Below are 17,605 nucleotides of genomic sequence, written 5' to 3' on the forward strand. Positions count from 1 at the left end.
CCTGCAGAAATGTACTGACCCTGTTCACTAAAGCTATAAAAAAAAACTATGGTTGTATGTGAAAAAAATGAAGATCCTTCAATCACTTTATTCTCTGGCTTAATTAGATAAACTTCTCCCCCTGGCGTATGTGTATTGTATGTTCTGGCTAATGCTTGTTTGTTTGTTTGTTTCTGGTACACAATTTCTGGACGTACAAAACCTTTAATGTAATACTGTTTAATTTTACTTTGTATTGTACTAATCTTTAAATAAAGATCTTAAAAAAAACCTGCAGTAGATTAACGTCGCGTTTTTTGACATTTAGGTCCACACTCCACACCAGTTGGTGGCGGTAATGCACCATTTTGCTGTTTGCTAACCACCTATAAATAATATAAGGAAGAAGGAGCAGAAGCTCAACGTCGCCATGGCAAGCAGGAAAACGTCGCGGCCAAACCGAGACAGCGGGGACAAATACTCAGTACTATTACCCACCTACAACGAAAGAGAAAATCTGCCTTTAATAGTGTGGCTGCTTGTCAAGTATTTCGGGGAAAGGTGAGTTACTGGGAGTTAGCAAAGGCTCTCCGCTCGTGCTAGCTAACGGTGGAAGTCAATGATGAGCTGTCACTAAACAAGTGTCAGTAGCTCGACTTCAAGGGGTCAGTGTAGGATTTCAAGAATATAAGAGCTGTAAGGGTAATATTAAGCTTACTTATTGCTGCCGTATTCTTATATTTCATTTGCCTTATTTACAGTGGTTTTAACTACGAGATAATTGTTATTGATGACGGAAGCCCAGATGGAACACTGGAGGTGGCAGAGCAGCTTCAGAAAGTCTATGGGGAGGACAAGATCGTAAGTTTTAAAGCAGTAAAGATAGATATGTTACTTTAAGAAGTACCAACAGTACATCACGAAAGTATTTATGAAATAAGAGCGCATTTAATGTGTCATAACGTTGTTTTGCTTGGGAAGTATTTGCCATAGTATTTACTGTCCATGCCAAAGGATTTACTTAAACTATTTTGTGTGTGTTTCAGCTGCTACGACCAAGAGCGAAAAAATTAGGCTTAGGTAAGTATTAAACTGTGCCAGAATGAGTGTGTAAGCTCTAGTAAATTTTGTCATCTGCTCATCAGAGTGTTTGTCCTGCTGTTTTCTTTCAAAGGCACTGCCTATATCCACGGCATGAAGCATGCTTCTGGGAACTTCATCATCATAATGGATGCAGATCTTTCCCATCATGTGAGTGGAGCATGTTTCAGTCATTCTGTCTGTGTTCGTCTTTTAATGGCTTGACAACAGTAAGTGGTAAAATTTTACATGTGTAACTTACAGTCTCAGTATCCACTCTTCAGGTTATCTTTCTGATTAAGTGGTTAATCATATATCAACAGTTCCTTCTTTTAGATCAGCTGACAATTCGTTAATATTCCCTAAAGCAGGGGTCTCAAACTCGCGGCCCGGGAGCCACTTGCGGCCCACATCACCCCTACTTTGTTTGTTTGTTTGTTATTATACTACTTGAACACTAAAGTGGCCCTCCAATGAGATGACAGTACCAGCAGTGGCCCACAGCTCATTTAAGTTAGAGACCGCTGCCCTAAAGCCTAAATCGTCAATTGTTCTTAGCTACAACCAGGTTACTGGTATACATTCTGCCATTTCTAATGTGCCTAAAATGTTAAGTATAACAGATTCTCTGTCTGTTATTTCTTGTCAGCAATAATCTTAATGTTTTTCTTTTCCATTTCAGCCCAAGTTTATCCCAGAATTTATTCAGTAAGTGTCTCTGAATTCACATTTCCTATATTTTTATTTCTGTAAAGCCAGACTTACTTGGCTGGATTTTAGGGACCAATGCCAGTGGTGATTTATAGGGAGTAAAGAAAGAATCTGCAATTGGCAAAGAGGGGAAAAAAGGCTGAGGTATGGTGGACTGAAAATCTGTGGCAACAGAACTGACAACACTGTGATGAAATTTGAGGAAACATGGATTTTTTTTTTTATTGTGCATGCACAACTTCAATAGGCACCAATAAGCATGATGGAGAGGTTCAGCTGAATAACTGACATCCATGTAGGTGTGACGTAGTAGTGAGCTGTGTGCTGCAGCATTTTGAATTTCATCACAAAGCTGAAGTAACATGGGAGTCTGTGGTAACTGTAGACATAAATTGAGTAAATACAAAAATGTGTTTGATGACCTGATGCATGTAGAGAAAAAAAATACCCTGCACAGCACTGTTTGTCTGTCATAGCTCAGTATCAGCCAAAAATTTCAGCTAACAAATACTAAATCAGCTCCAGGAGATTAATATTTATTCAGCATCTCTGCCTTGGATGACAGTTGTGTCTTTCCTTTTATTTCAAATACCTTTTGTTTTTTGTTATGTCAGGAAGCAGAAGGAAGGCGATTACGACTTGGTTTCTGGTACTCGATACCGAGGGAACGGAGGGGTTTACGGCTGGGACCTTCGCAGGAAACTCATCAGGTCACTACTGGTTAACACTTCTTTGTAATCAGTTTCCACTCACCTAATAGGCAAGAGGCTGAAGTTTTATATTTCTTCATTTTTTTTCTTCTTTTTTTTTTCTCTCCTCCCCTTCCTCCTCTTGTTCACAGTCGGGGGGCCAACTTTTTGGCTCAGGTGTTGTTGAGACCTGGTGCTTCAGATCTCACAGGCAGCTTCAGGTAAATGGTGTTACTGTTGTGATGTTGTGAATTAAGTGCTACTGACTGTTACAATTAGAGCTGTATTTTCTTTCACTACTGCTGTGTTTATTTTATTTTTTTTCCTCCACTGACTGACTTCAGACTATACAAGAAAAAGGTGCTGGAGAGTCTTGTTGAGCAGTGTGTGTCCAAAGGCTACGTCTTTCAGATGGAAATGATCGTCCGAGCCAGACAACTCAACTACACAATCGGAGAGGTGAGGTTCTCTCTCTCTCGCTTTAATAATTTTTTTTTTTTTTAAATGTGTTTAATTTTCAGGTAGTTCAGTGTGAGAAAAATCATTCGTGTGTCATTCGTTCTCTTCATTTTTTTAGTTGAGGATTAAAATCGAGGAAAAAAGAAAATGTGTTATTTTTGTCATTCATCTCTTTTGAGTGCTTTTTTTCCTCTTGATTTTATGCTAATTGAAAAATGAAAAAGCAGGCCAAGAAAACCATTTGATTCTCATATTTAATCAGTCTGATTTGTGTGAGCAGGAAGCTGCTGACTTGTTTTTAAAAAAGGGGTAATAAGTATCTAATTTTTTTTTAATGCTTTACAGTTTTTGGCTTGCTATTAGGAGCTTTCAAACTGCATTCTGCTTCATTACAGCACTTTTAGGAGTGAAGAACTCCCAGAAAAAGCTTTAACACATTTAAAACCAGTTTTTAGAGCAATTTCACAGCTTTGTTTGTGTCCAGACCACATAGCTTCAAAACCAATATGCGTATATGGGTCATATACACACAGAAATAGATTTCATAGAATGTTTGCGACTTTAATATAGGATAAAGGAGCAATTTCCCCCCCAAAAAATCTGCATTAAATATCCTATTAGAGCAGGTGTAGCTTAAAAGCCAAACACTTGCTAGAAGGTATACAGCGACATTTGCGGGTTAGCCAGATGACAGTCTCTCTTTTTCTCTGGCTAGATGACTGTGGTACTCCTGCTGAACATGCTGGAAGCACCGTGTTCTCACTTATTTGTGTTACTTGTATGCTTTAAGTGTGATAGAAAGCCTCTTTATTTATTTTATTTTATTTTATATGTGCTTTTGTTGTTAATTACTTTTGGCTATTTATTATTTCCCAAGGGATTTCCACAGTGGATAGAAGTGCATGCACAGAGTTCTACAGCAGAGGGGCGTACTATGAAACAAGTTCAACACAGCCAGTTTTCATTGTGTTAACTAGTGTGGGGAAAAAAAAATCTAAAACTGCTTTCAGCACGCTCACATAAAACGAGGTGTTTGACACATCATGTGACTCTTCTGCTTACAAAGATCCCTTTGAATAACATCTACTCCAGTGAGAGACATTATTAGACGATGATGATAAATTGGTAATTTAAAATCTATAAAGAACATAAAACAGTGAACTGCAGCACTGTTGCAGATAATTAATGCTGTAGAAGTCATTAATCTTGGGATTTAGTGCACAGAGCAGTAAAATAAACATTTTAATTTAAGGGAATTATTTTAATGATGAGTGAGCCTTCGGTGCTGCTGTTTACTTCTGTTTTCTTGTAGCTGCAATTCTAGTGTAAAATAGTTAGCAGTAGATCAGAATCAAATATAAAAACATTTAACTCCAGATTAATACATGCATTAATTCATTCCCATGACATGCACACATGAAATGTGTTCTATATCCATAATAACTACCTCCATTGTCACAAAGAGCCACTGCAGCTTGTAGCGCCGCACGTTGTGATTCGGCAGTTTTATTTCCTAACACAACGAGAGAGGGATTTGAGTCTTTTGTTCAACCTTTCACCTGTTGAACAAATGTGTTAACCGCTACACTGTGAAGCCACCCAAGCACAGGATCTATATTGCACTTAAAACATGCCGTAAATAATAGAATCTGTGAAAACTTCCGGCAGTTTTAAACCGAAACCCTGAACGCAACCCGCTCCCAAGCAGGTTGTGTGTTTAGCATAAGTTACCATGGTGATTTAGCCAGGTAAAAAGAGATCCACTTCCGCCACACAGAAACCTCAGGCTTTAAGCTCCAGATAGCTCGCTAAGCACTTGATTTATGCCTCGTATTACACCCCTCAGGAGTGCAGTAACTTGTACACTCCTTGAGGTTGACTTTGTGCCTCCTTCTGGTATCAAACCCATGATGTCTACACCATGGAGCCACTTCCTGTAGTTTAGGTTAAGTTAAATATTATCTCAGTGTTCATGTAATTTCTTTTCTGAAAGCTTCATTGTTATTTCAGTTAAGATCTTTTTTTTTTTTTAAATACTTTTAGTTCAGTTTCAGCCATCCATATTTACCAATTTGACACAGTTTCACATTTGTGAAGTTATTATTTTGTTATATTAAACATGTAAAACGGGTCTGGTCAAACCCACCTACAGACAGTTTTCTAGATATGAATAAAGTCTACTTTTAAACTAAAGGAAGTATTCAGTGTATACTTAAATCTGAAGTGCCACATTTAAAAAGTAGACTGCTAATTGGTGTATTTGAGGCTGTCTGAGCTCTTTCCATGGACTTTAGGCTACTAGATCCTTAATTGTAAATGGCAAACAAAAGAGAAGAGTCTTCTTCAGACATGTTCACACTACTGCAAATACTCTGATTCAGCTGCCTGGATAGACCTGGCAGGAAATGGCGCACAGGAGGGTCATTTTCTTGTGGTGTTTGAACAGAACCTGCAGCATAATGTTTTCTGGTTTTATTTTTAAAAAAATCCAGTAAATGACCCTTTTACTGTTACCTTTGATTTTTATTTATGACATTAAAATCATGTTAACTCTTCTCATAACTAGTAAATCATGGATTTCTGCATGTAAAACAAATCTGTGGTTCTTCCAACAGGTACCCATTTCCTTTGTGGACCGGGTTTATGGAGAGTCCAAACTGGGAGGGAATGAGATTGTATCGTACGCCAAGGGACTGCTCATGCTTTTTGCCACAACATGATCAGTGATTTACTCAGTTTGTAAAACCCACAGGCCTATAGTCTTCCTCTTACTGTGTTTAATACGGTTCTATCAGAATTGTAATGAGGAGGGGAAAAAAACTCCACTTGCCTGTGGTCAGACAGCAGCACGACAGCAAATACCAAGGGAGACATCTCTCCCTGTTAGGTGTAAATATAAAAGAAGTCCCTGTCAGTAGACCTTCAAGAATACAAAAGAAACATAGTGCTTTACATTCCCATCATCCTCTTTAATCAGTTTCTGGCAAAGCGTCTCGTCATTCCCGGCCCAGACAGCTGACTGAACTCTGCATTAACAAGCTGTCACATGACTTAAAGTGCACACTGAAGTGCTCCACCTATGATTGATTGTATAGGATTAAACTGTTTTTTATCACTGGCCTTGAGATTTTTTTTCCCTTGGGGATGCAGGCAGCTTCTCTTACTGATTTTCTTTAAGGAGTTTAAAGCCTGAATTAAACATGATTAGTTATTGATATTTTGGACTCAGAACGTTGACCTCCAAGGTCTTTCAGTAAATTGGCTTTTTCCTGATGATTGTTGTAGTAGTGACTCCATACAGCCCTTATGGAAGTTTAACTCTGTCATTCTCAACAAATAAATATTTTTCTTCCCGTTTCTTCATTGCATATTTGAAAGAAAAAAAAAAAAAGTCAATAGATAAAGTTCCATTTATAGATTCTTTACTGGTTTTCAGATTCCTGTAAAATGCATTTGATCACAACACCATTAACCTTTTGGAATCCACTGTTATCACGGGAGTCTGCTGACAAGTCTGCGTGTATTAGCAGAATGCTACCATAAGGACAAAATCAGCTTCAGTGTAAGAAAAAGTCAAGGACATAAGTGTTGTTTCATTATGGAGTATGTCGCCAGTGCCCTCTGCAGGGCCCCCGCTGAATTGCGACCAATTCCTGAACAACGGAGTTAACGGGAGGTGGAGTAATTGCATCCAAACTTTAAGTTCTGGACTCTGGACCACCCTACAGTAACTGACCGTGTTCTGTTCAGAGGGTTAGGCTGATGTATAACTTGTGAGGAGTTAATCAAAGATGGTGTTTGGCCACTGAGTAACTTTTCCCCTTATGTTATTTAAATTTCAAGTAAAGGAATAATTCTGTGTTTTATTATTTTGGATTGATTTCTTTGTTTTACAAGCATAACACTCATCATCCATATTTCCGTATACAATTGTTCCTGTTAAAGAGGGGAAAAAACCTTTACCAAGTCTCTTCTAAAGTGTAGGCTTTTTTTATTAGTTAAAAACTTTGCTTGGGTTTCACACGCATAAAATCGATAACTGTGTACACTGATCACAACTCTGTGAGTGGTTCAATACTGACGATCGCACATGGGGCTTTATCTTGAATCCGATATATTAAGAGAAGTAATTCTGGACCTCACTGACGTCTGAACCCCAGCTCTAATACGACTTATTTAAACTGAAAACAGAAGCCAGATGTTGTGGCTCACCAGAGGCTTACCCAGAAATATGGTAAGTAATAAGGTAATATGGTAAGGTTCATTACTGGCCTTCAAACAGGAGTTTGGGGCATTCAATATATCATAGTTCTCCCCACTACGCTGTTACATACTACTCCTGAGGCTTTAATGGTCAAGCCTCTACAGCTCTGATATGCTACATGGTATAAATGTGCTTTAACTGGAAAACCACCTTAAAATATTGCCTCTGCCCCTTGAAAACTAGCCCATAATGAACAACCCATTTCACAGCCTCAGCCAGTCAGGAGACTGAACATCAACACTTGACATTAAATATCACATGCAAGGCTGGCAAACAGCTGCTGTATTGCATAGCCCTTCACAGCAAACCTGAATACAATAGAGTGGCAGGAGTGTGAGTGACAGCGATGATGGGGTGAAAAGGAAGGATGGGCAAAAATCCACCCGACCTGATGGAGAACTTTTCTCTCACTTTAACCATGTGAATGCAGTGACACTCTGGACTGAGTGCTGATAACAGAACTATTCTTTGGGGCAGCCCTTCTCCTGGCACTGTACAGGAAAGTAGTCCCGGCCACTTCGGTAGGCTCGGGCAGCTATAGTACAGCGCCACCTAACGTTGCCTCAATCGTTCATGGCACTCCAGCTGAGTGCTGAGGCACTGTGTTCATCCGTCCCTCCACAAGGGAGGGGATGGGGTGGGGGTGGGGGACGCCAGATGTAGCCAGAACGCGCGTGCGCACTACTCCGGTGGAAACCTACTCCGGTAGGACGCCCGCTATCGGTGAGTTTCCGCAAATACTGTGTTGGGTTGTTTACCCCACAGAGTCAGACACCGACACCAAAATCCTGCCGCAGGGTCTGATAGACGACACGGGTTTTCCTTTGAACAGACATTTGCTTAATTGGTTAAATTGATTGACAGACCAATCAAGAGTTTCTAATGAGCCGGCCTCGCGAGGTTCTCACAATTTATGCTAATCAAGTCGATGTCACTTCCGCCCCTTTTATTTGCGCCATTTTGGATAGGGCAGTTTCTAGGCTGGATGTGTATTGTCTGTCAGAGAAGAGAATGGGCAAAGCGTTATCGGCTAACAGGCACTCGTAGGTAGAGTTAAATGCGATTTATTTGAACGAGGAGCTGCGCCGGTAGTTGTTCCTCAAAAACAAGACATGTGCCCACCCTCACCACTCCAGGGAATGGAGCTTTTAATTGTCTAATGAAGCTGCAAGGCTTTTCGCTCCCGTTGGCCGACCGGAGGGAAGAGGATAGCCCTTCTCGGCGAGGGACAGTCGGGTTTGGAGGATAGACTCGCGTTCGGGCGACTAGTTCTTCTGCCGAAGCAAGCTGTCACCTTAAAGGATATTGGCGGAGATATCCGAGCAAGTCAAAGTGTCTCAGCCATCCTGAGGTGACACATTTCACTGAGACGGGAGCGCTGGATGTGAACGCAGGTAAACTTGTCTCTCTTAATGTTCGGCGTTACCCTGAGGCAGAGAGAGTTTGCTGTTAGCCGTAGCTACCTGTGCTGATGCGGTGGGTGGCGATGAACTACAGCTAAGGTAACTTGGCTGTCGATGTTCTGTTACTCCCTGTAAGGGGCGCAAGCTCAAGTTGAATTACTTGTCCAGTAGGTAGGTTTGTTTATAGCAGCCAACAAAAACTAAATGCAGACAGGTGTTGTTTGTGTTTAAATAAGGGCACAAAAGGCGGAACTATTATTATTATTATTTCAGCCAGTGTTGTTAGTGCGAGTTTGGCTAGCCTAGCATGCTAACTTAGCGCGGTGTGTCCCCATTCTTTGTCAGTGACAGCATCTCCCTGCCAAATCTATCGATTTGGATTTTGCCAGATGTTTATGACTGACACCAGCGTGGACCCAGGGCACGATTTATTTGTCTCCGTCGCTCATGCCGCCGGGCTTGCTGGTCTTTCATGCGAAGAAGGCTCCTGGTGTCGAAAGTGTAGCTGTATTACTGGACACAGTGTTGTCTTCGACCCGGTATAGGTTGTGCATTTTACATGTCTACAGCCGTACCTGAGATCATGCAGGTTTGTATTTGAAGCCTCAGAGCTCTGATCTTCTGCATTTGAAGATCAGAGGTCAGCCAGGTGAGAAGAGGGTTGTGATGCACTAGTAACGCTGAGAGGATGGCTGTCACTTGACTGGGACAAGAGTCAGGTTATGATCAGGAAATATCAGCCTCATATACATCTGTAATAGCAAGTGCTGCAGGCAAGCATCAAGTTCAGTGATACAACTGTGCATTGAAAGCTTGAAAGCATCTCAAACTTTTTCTGGTGTCAGAGTGGACATGGATGTCACCAGAAGCTTCTGCCTTCATCCCTACATTGAATGTAGAAGTGTAAACAGCAGCTGGGAGACAGGTTTTTGTGTCCTGGTGATGGACTGAGTGAGGAATTCTGTGGTTGAAGGTTTGAAGGCTTAAAGGCCTCATGTTTTCTTTTTTTACACCACCATGATTGGGGAGGGGGGGGGCTTTTTCTTCTCCCTGATCTGAGAAGAGCAGAGAGCTGCCTCCTACTGCCTTTCCTTCCTTTCCTCTTCCTTCTCTCCCTCCCTTCCCTCCTACTCAGCCTCTCCTGTTTCTTTTTTCCTCTTGCTCCTTTTCTTACCCCCCTTCACTCCTATCCATTGCCCACTCTCTCACCCTCTTCCATTTTCTCTCTCCCCCTTCAGCCTCTTCCCCGCCTTTCCTCACCCTCCCCTCTGAGCCTGTCTGTCCAACCTCCCTGCCTCCCCATCCCTTCCCCCCCTCCATTTCCGTCGCTCACTCTGTCCTCTCTGCTTTCCTCTCATCTCTCTCCTCACACTCCTTCTACCCTCACTCACTCCCCCACCCTCCCTCTCACTCTCCCTCCTCCTTCTCCCTGCTCCCTCACCCACCACCACCTCATCCTCTCACACTCGCCCTCCCCTTCCCTGATTTCTCTCTCTCGCTCCTTCTGTCCCTCCCCTTCCTCCCTTCCTACCCCCCCCCCCCCCCCCCACTCCCCTTCTCCCACTGCAGACATATTGTAGAGGCTGCTGCTGACTCAATAGGAGGCGCCATTCTGTGATGGTATTGCGAGGCAGGGAGGAGAAAAAAGGGGGCAGGCAGAATATAGGGAGGCTTACATAATGTCCTCTCTAGCGCCATCTACAAGTAATGGGCGGAAGAAGGATAGAGACACAGAGGGGAAGTGGGCAGGGGTGTGTGACGCTTGCACTCCCTTTTGCTCAGTTCCCGCTGTAAGACCAATGTGAGGCAAGTAGAACAGTGGGGCGGCTGGGCGGACTGACAGAAAGGTCTCCTCACTGGACCAACAGATGGTAGAATCCACAGCCCCACTCAACTTGCGTTTTCTAGAAGGGGAAATAAGCTGAGGTGTTCACAGGAATTGTTTGGGAATGTACTGTTTATTGTTGCTGAGCTGCCTTCATGCCATTGTACATCGGTGACCTTTGACCTCAGTAGTTTGGAGCTTTGATTTGAATAGATGCACCAGACTGTTTGGTAAATACATTAACAACACTTGTGTCCTCTGTCTGACTCACTTTATTGATAAGTGATATTGATGATAACGGCTGGGAGGATCTGTGTGTTTCTGTCTTTGCGTTAGCAATGACACTTCTAATTCGTTAAGCTCTGGCTTGCCTGGTGGAAGCTGTATCCTGGCATCCATGTGCATTCTTGTGCAAATGAATGAGATAAAGCAGAAACCCTGTTATGAAAAATACCACAACTCGATGTCATAAGCTCTGCAGGGTAACATTTAAGTTTTGTTATTCTGAGGTCTCAAAAGGTTTTCTGGAAACATGTTTGCATCACCCTATTAACCTCTGTGAGAGAATAAAAGCTTTGCTGCTAGCTATTTCTGACAGAACTTGGTGGCATGTGTCAACGTAGAGAAAGCCCAAGTGTGTGAGTTATGAAAAAAAAATCATTACAGCCGAATTCCATTTACCTGCTCCAGTTGTGTGGCTCTTGTATTGCTTGCCCTGGCCTACTGGGGCACTTTAATAAAGCAGAGCTATTGCTCAGAGTGTTGCTAACACCTCATGTGTTTTCTGCCCTGTCAAGTTGAGTGTCCTTTGTGGAAGCTGCCTTTGTAATTAAGACAGGGGTTAGTCTTAACTGAGTGACGAACATGCAGAAATTCCACAGGAAAAGGACGCAGGTTTAGTTGGGTCATTGAATTGTAGTGTCTTGCAGATGAGTCCATACAGTCACAATAAATCATATGAACATCTGCACAAAACTTTGCAGTCACAACTTGTTTCCATGTCTCAGTAAAATGATAATAAAGTCAAAATACAAAAAAGACATTACTTTAAAAGTTGAAAGCTGTGTTCTTCATGTCTGAAAAGAACTTTTGAATCCACAATCTTGTTTAGGATTTATGAAAGGCAGGTTACATCATGTAAACTGTGGATTTCAGCTAACTGTTTATTCCTTGACCTTTGGCTTCAGTTACCAGACACCTGTCCAAAATCTGCCCTGCACCTGTTGATAGCATGGATGTGTTTGTGTTTTCTGTTCAGGCAGGCAGAATGTTCCAGCTCCCCGTCAATAACCTGGGCAGTCTGCGGAAAGCAAGGAAAAATGTCAAAAAGGTCCTCGGAGACATTGGCCTGGAGTTCTGTAGAGATCACCTAGAGGTGAGTGTGCAGGCTTTGGTGTTTTTTACAGTTACACATGCAGCATCTATGTAGATAATTTCTTCAAGTATTAACTGGATTCTTAAAATAGTATTTGAAATATTATGACGGTAAGATTAGTATGCTCATTTTTTTGACATGTCATTTCATTTAGAGGAAAGATGATCCTCTTCATTAAAAAAAAACAGTCCAGTGGTCAGAAAAACATCTTAAAACAACTCCACATGCCTCAGTCAGCATGTTAAAGTTCATAACACTACAACTAGGAAAAGGTTGAGAAAGTTTGTTTTTGTTTTGATATCTTTTTTTTAAGACTTGCCATGAGAAAGCTTCTTCTCTCTAAAACAAATGCCTCACAACAGCTGTCTAGCATGGTGGTGGAGGGTTGATGATTTTGGCTTTTTTGCAACAATAGGAAGTGGGCATCTTTCAGTCCCTTAGTCAGCCTTCAACTCCTCAATATACACCAACGTATTCTAGAGTCAAATCTGAGGCCTTCTGTCCAACAGTTAAAGCTTGGCCAAAACTGTGTCATGATTCCTAACCAGTCAAAGTCTCGAGCTTAACCCAGTTGAAATGCTGCAGTATCAGAGGACTTTATTTATCCCCGAGGGGCAATTAACAAACAACCGAGCATGACTTTTGAACAGAGTATGACTTTTAAGAGAGCTGTGCATAAATGCATAACACTAACTTCAGTGAATTGAAGCAACAGTGTAAAGAAGGGTGGGCCAAAATTCTTCTACAAATATGTAAAGAACTGAAAAAGTCATAAAGAAAACGATAAATAAGTGTGTGCAAACGATATCAAAAGCATCACCAACTGACTTTTTAAAACACAGTTTGCAGGTTTAGGTGTAGGAAGCATGAAAAACCTGCAAACTGTTGACCCTTGATTTTTGGTTTACTTTGTTTGTTAGTTCCCCCTCTAGCTACTGATGCAATGCTGAGCAAGCTTTCTTCACTCTGAACTGGACCAATATTGGGTCCAAATATGTGATTGGTAGATGATGATGAGAGACCTTAAAGTAAGTGTTTTTCAGATAACTGTAGAAGGGTACAGTCACAGGTATGAGTTAATTGAAAAATGGAAAACTCAAATTCTTCATCTAGTCAGTGTCTGATTGACATGCAAGAAGGCAGAAATAATTTCTCCATATATATGTATCCGTTTCATTCTTTGTCTTGTGACAGTTTCAAGTATTGTTCTGCTGAGTGATTGAATATATTCACTTATTTATGTTACATTCTTTGTTTGCTAGGACTATAAAGACTTCACTCCTCCTGAGGTGTATATAAAGCACACTAGCTGGGAGGATGTCTGTATGTGGGAACCATCGCATACCAAAGCCCAGGTGTGTGACATATAATCGCAACTTCTTTTGCACATATTGTAATATATTACTGTGATTTCTTTTTCATTTTAAACACGTGTTATATAATTATGATTTTTTTTTTTTTTTTAAATCACAAAAACAACTTCTTTTTTTTGTTTGTTTTTTTGTCTCCTACCCTCTCTCTCTCTCTCTCTCTCTCTCTCCAGGACTACCGCTCAAAACCTTTCTGCTGTTCTGGCTGCCTCTTCTCATCCAAGTACTTCTCTGCATACAAAAGCCATTTCCGCAATGTACACAGCGAGGACTTTGAAAACAACATTCTGCTCAACTGCCCATACTGCACTTACAATGGCAACAAAAAGACTCTGGAAACACACATTAAACTTTTCCACATGCCCAATAACACTGTGCGGCAAGGCCCTGGTGGTATGGCGGGAGCTGGTGGGATCATGATGAAGGATGGGCTGCTGAAGAGAAGCGGGGACAGTGTGGAACAGGCGGTGTACTACTGCAAAAAGTGCACCTACAGGGACCCTTTGTACAATGTAGTGCGAAAGCACATCTATCGGGAACACTTTCAGCAGGTGGCCCAGCCCTACATTGTGAAACCAGGAGACAAGGCTAATGCTCACAACGGTGGCACCGACGGTACTAACACGAACAACGTGAGCAGCAACCAGATTCACTGCAAGAAGTGTCTGTTTGTTCCACGGACCTATGAGGCACTAGTCCAACATGTCATTGAGGACCACGAGAGGATTGGTTACCAGGTCACTGCAATGATTGGACACACCAGCGTGATAGTCCCCCGTCCCAAACCCATCATCATGATGCCCCCAAAAACCCTAGGAGACAAAACCATCATTGGGATGGGCCCTAAAGGTGCAGTAATGGCTTCTACCAGGTCTCCTGGCTCACAGCAGCTGGGTCGACTTGTCATGGCATCAAAGACTGGCTTCAACTCTCAGAGTCTTCTGTCGGGATTGAAACACGATGCTATAGGATTAAAGGCTGGGACCACGCAGCCGTTCTCTATTGGCAGCCAGCAAGTTCGAGTTACTTTGCCCGGTAACGCCCAGGTTTCTGTGCCACAGCAGTCACACGCAGCAAAGCAGCTTATTTCTGGCGGCAGCCTACGGAGCCCAGTCATGCTCGGTGCTTCTTCCTCACTCAAATCAAACCCTCTCGGTTCACGTGTTCAAGCAGCAGCTACTACTGTAGCCTCTGTTACGGCTAAGAAAGGTGGCTCATCTGTCCTTGGCACATCCTACACCCAGAAGTGGAAAATCTGCACCATCTGCAATGAGCTCTTCCCAGAGAATGTGTACAGTTCTCATTTTGAGAAGGAGCACAAAGCAGAGAAGGTGCCTGCTGTGGCCAACTACATCATGAAAATTCACAACTTCACCAGCAAGTGTCTCTACTGTAACCGCTATCTCCCCAGTGACACATTGTTAAACCACATGTTGATCCACGGTCTGTCTTGTCCACACTGCCGTGCAACCTTCAATGACGTTGAGAAGATGGTGGCCCACATGCGGCTGTCACACCCAGATGAGAGAGTTGGCCCACGCACAGACTCTCCTCTGACTTTTGACCTCACTTTGCAGCAGGGTAATCCCAAAAACGTTCAGTTGATTGTTACTACATACAACATGAGAGATGCCCCTGAGGAGTCCGTGGCATTTCATGCTCAAAATAGCTCCTCTGTATCATCAGCCTTGTCTGCCTCGCTAATATCAGGTAAGAGGTTAATGCCTCAGCACCCACCCAAAACACCTTCAGGAGCTGCTGACAGTGTAACAGCAAAGATTGCCCCACAGGCATCTGTACCATACAAGAGGGATGTGGGCAAGACTTTGTGTCCTCTTTGCTTCTCTATCCTTAAGGGCCCAATCTCAGACTCACTGGCCCACCACCTGAGAGAGAGGCATCAGGTCATACAGACAGTTCACCCAGTAGAAAAGAAACTAACTTACAAGTGTATTCACTGCTTGGGAGTTTATACAAGTAACATGACTGCCTCCACCATCACACTACATTTGGTGCACTGTCGAGGTGTAGGGAAATCCCAGAATGGGCAAGATAGCCGGGCAGCCCATTCTTCTCGGGTCAGTCCGGCTCAGAGCAGTGCCCTCAAACGGGCCAGCTTCGATAGCTCTGAGGCTAGTGCACCAAAACGAAGGAGGCCAGGACCGCCCGGGGAAAGGGCCCACCCCAGGGATATTAATGGTCCGTCTGGATTTGTAGAAAACCCAGATGAACCTGTAGTCCTGGCACTTGACCCCAAAGGACACGAAAACCTGTCATACGAATCCAAGAAGGCATTTCTAACGCAGTATTTCAGTCGAGCACCATATCCTACACAAAGGGAGGTGGAGAAGCTGGCAGCCAGCCTGTGGCTGTGGAAGTCTGACATCGCCAGCCACTTTGTCAACACAAGGAGGAAGTGTGTACAGGAATGTGAAACCCAGGGCGCCAGCGTGTTGCTTGGGTTCAGTATGCATGAGCTCAGCAAAGTTAGCCACGAGCTGGCGTTAGGTCAGGATGGCGTGTACGAGGGCAGACGTGGCAAACGGCGGACATCTAGGATGCATATGGGGCTATCGGAGCAGGCTCTGCAGAGACACAGGGAGCTTATAGCTGCTAATGGTGGCATAGCTCCACTACCAAAAAGAAAGCCAGCTACGAATGTGCAAGATACTAAAGCAAAGCCATCTGCCCCCAATCCCAACAGTGCCAGCAAAGACCAAACCAAGACAATCAACAGCACCTTACCACAGAAAATGCCTCTAGACCTCTCCGAACCTATAGCTATCGACTCTGACAGTGATGAGGAAGAGCAGCAGGAGGATAACAAGGAAGCAGAGGGAGAGGTACATCTCCATGGTAACCAGCAGCTTACTGGAGCTAAGGAAAGAATGGAGCCAAGGACAAGGGCCAAGATTGTTTCAGATCTAGATGATCTGTCAGACGATGACGACGATGATGACGATGACGAAGATGATGACGACGATGAAGATGAAGGGGCGCACGTCGAGAATGGTTTTGGACCCACAGAGGGCTCAGGAAGACAGAGTGCTAAAGCAAGAGACACTCTACCCATCATCATTCCCAAGTTTGTCCCATCATCAGCAAGAAGCAGGAGAGACGCAGCCCAGCTGGGCAAGCAGCAGGTGTGACTGATAAAAATCAAAAGACTAGCACTCAAGAGAGGCACTTAAGATTTGATCGCCTCGCCTGAACTGAAGGACACTGCACAGCAACACTATTCATCTGTGAAGGAGGGAGCAACGAGGGAACTCGAAAACAAGCCATCCAATGACTTCTAAGGGCAGCAGCTAGGACTCATGTAAAGATTTGTGAACAAAGTTTAAATGTTGTTTGTTTGTTTGTTTGTTTTGGTTTTTTCCCCCAGAGCGGGGGAGGGAAGGTGTAAAGATACTGACGTTACACCAAACAAAGTTTTTTGCCTTCTATATACTTTAGTACATTGGGGTGGAGTCCTAACGGTCATGTAGCCATTGAGCTTGGCTTAAAATACTGAGATGTTTTGAGGTCAGGCTTTTAAGCTGACCAATTAATCCATCATTTTTCATGTAGTTCTCCTCAGATAGGTAGTGTAAATTTGTACAGTCTTTTAGACATGTTTGGACACATGATGCTGTACATGTACTCTTAAATATTTGCTATTACCTGTGTGTAAGGTAGCCTCATATGTTCTACATTGGTATGCTTAACATACAATAGGTGTCGCTTTGGTGGCTGGTATTTTCTGGTATGTTTATTTTTTAACCAAAACTAGTTTCTTTGCAAAATAATATATCTATAAATAAACGAACAGTTTTTTGTTTGGATTTTAGATATTATTTTAATTCTTTTAATGAATTCTTTGGTGGAATGATAGTGGAAAGCCGCATTTCAGCCACTTTTTGCAGCCTTTTGCTCCTTATCCCTGACTGTACTGTACTTGCCTTCTATTTTCACAATTTTCACTCAATGTTTTGTTCCCCCTTCAAGACTGGACAGTAATCAGCAACTGACATACACAATAGTGAAAGCATTTTTTTTTTTCTTTCAAAAAAGATATTGTGTTTTATATGTGTTCTTTGAATTGTGTGTATTTGTTTTCATTTTCCACTTTAGCATTTATGAACAATAAAGTGCTGTAATTGTGCTTCTCAGACAGTCAAAGTGACACTGGTTTCTTTTTTCACGTACTCGAGACTTTGAAGCTTTGAATGCATTTCTTTTTAAAAGGGATTTATTAAGCTTTGTTATTTTCTGCCATATAATCTGACAGATGTAGCATTTTTAAGACCGATACCAGTATTTGTTACCAGTGGATGTATCATTTTTCTTTAACACAAATAATGTAACAAGTCTTAGTGCATTGCTTTTATATGTTATTTAGGAGTCCTTACCAAGGTACAAAATAATCTTGTGGCAAGAAGGATTGATATCTGTGTTCCAAATATGTGTT

The 17,605-nt window shown here is 42.5% G+C and overlaps 2 protein-coding genes across 3 annotated transcripts; both read left to right on the top strand.

The window, feature by feature from the left end:
- Nucleotides 1-354: 354 nt before the first annotated feature.
- dpm1 (dolichyl-phosphate mannosyltransferase subunit 1, catalytic) lies at nt 355-6,276 on the top strand. Its single transcript, XM_003456960.5, has 9 exons — nt 355-540; nt 741-840; nt 1,026-1,059; nt 1,154-1,230; nt 1,742-1,767; nt 2,385-2,480; nt 2,612-2,680; nt 2,804-2,918; nt 5,534-6,276. The coding sequence occupies exons 1-9, from the start codon at nt 410-412 to the stop codon at nt 5,636-5,638; spliced, it is 753 nt and encodes a 250-aa protein (XP_003457008.1). The 5' UTR covers nt 355-409; the 3' UTR covers nt 5,639-6,276.
- A 1,608-nt stretch (nt 6,277-7,884) lies between these two features.
- On the top strand, nt 7,885-17,310 carry adnpb (activity-dependent neuroprotector homeobox b). Of its 2 annotated transcripts, none has more exons than XM_025901695.1 (4): nt 7,885-7,905; nt 11,669-11,785; nt 13,048-13,140; nt 13,329-17,310. In XM_025901695.1, exons 2-4 carry the CDS (start codon nt 11,678-11,680, stop codon nt 16,302-16,304), a joined length of 3,177 nt encoding a protein of 1,058 aa, XP_025757480.1. In that variant the 5' UTR covers nt 7,885-7,905; nt 11,669-11,677; the 3' UTR covers nt 16,305-17,310. The 2 variants fall into 2 exon arrangements, with proteins under 2 accessions (XP_025757480.1, XP_005477998.1); XM_005477941.4 differs by lacking the exon at nt 7,885-7,905 and adding an exon at nt 8,070-8,576.
- The last annotated feature ends 295 nt before the right edge of the window (nt 17,311-17,605 follow it).

Source organism: Oreochromis niloticus, linkage group LG20 (assembly GCF_001858045.2).
Source record: "Oreochromis niloticus isolate F11D_XX linkage group LG20, O_niloticus_UMD_NMBU, whole genome shotgun sequence".
Classification (NCBI taxonomy): domain Eukaryota; kingdom Metazoa; phylum Chordata; class Actinopteri; order Cichliformes; family Cichlidae; genus Oreochromis; species Oreochromis niloticus.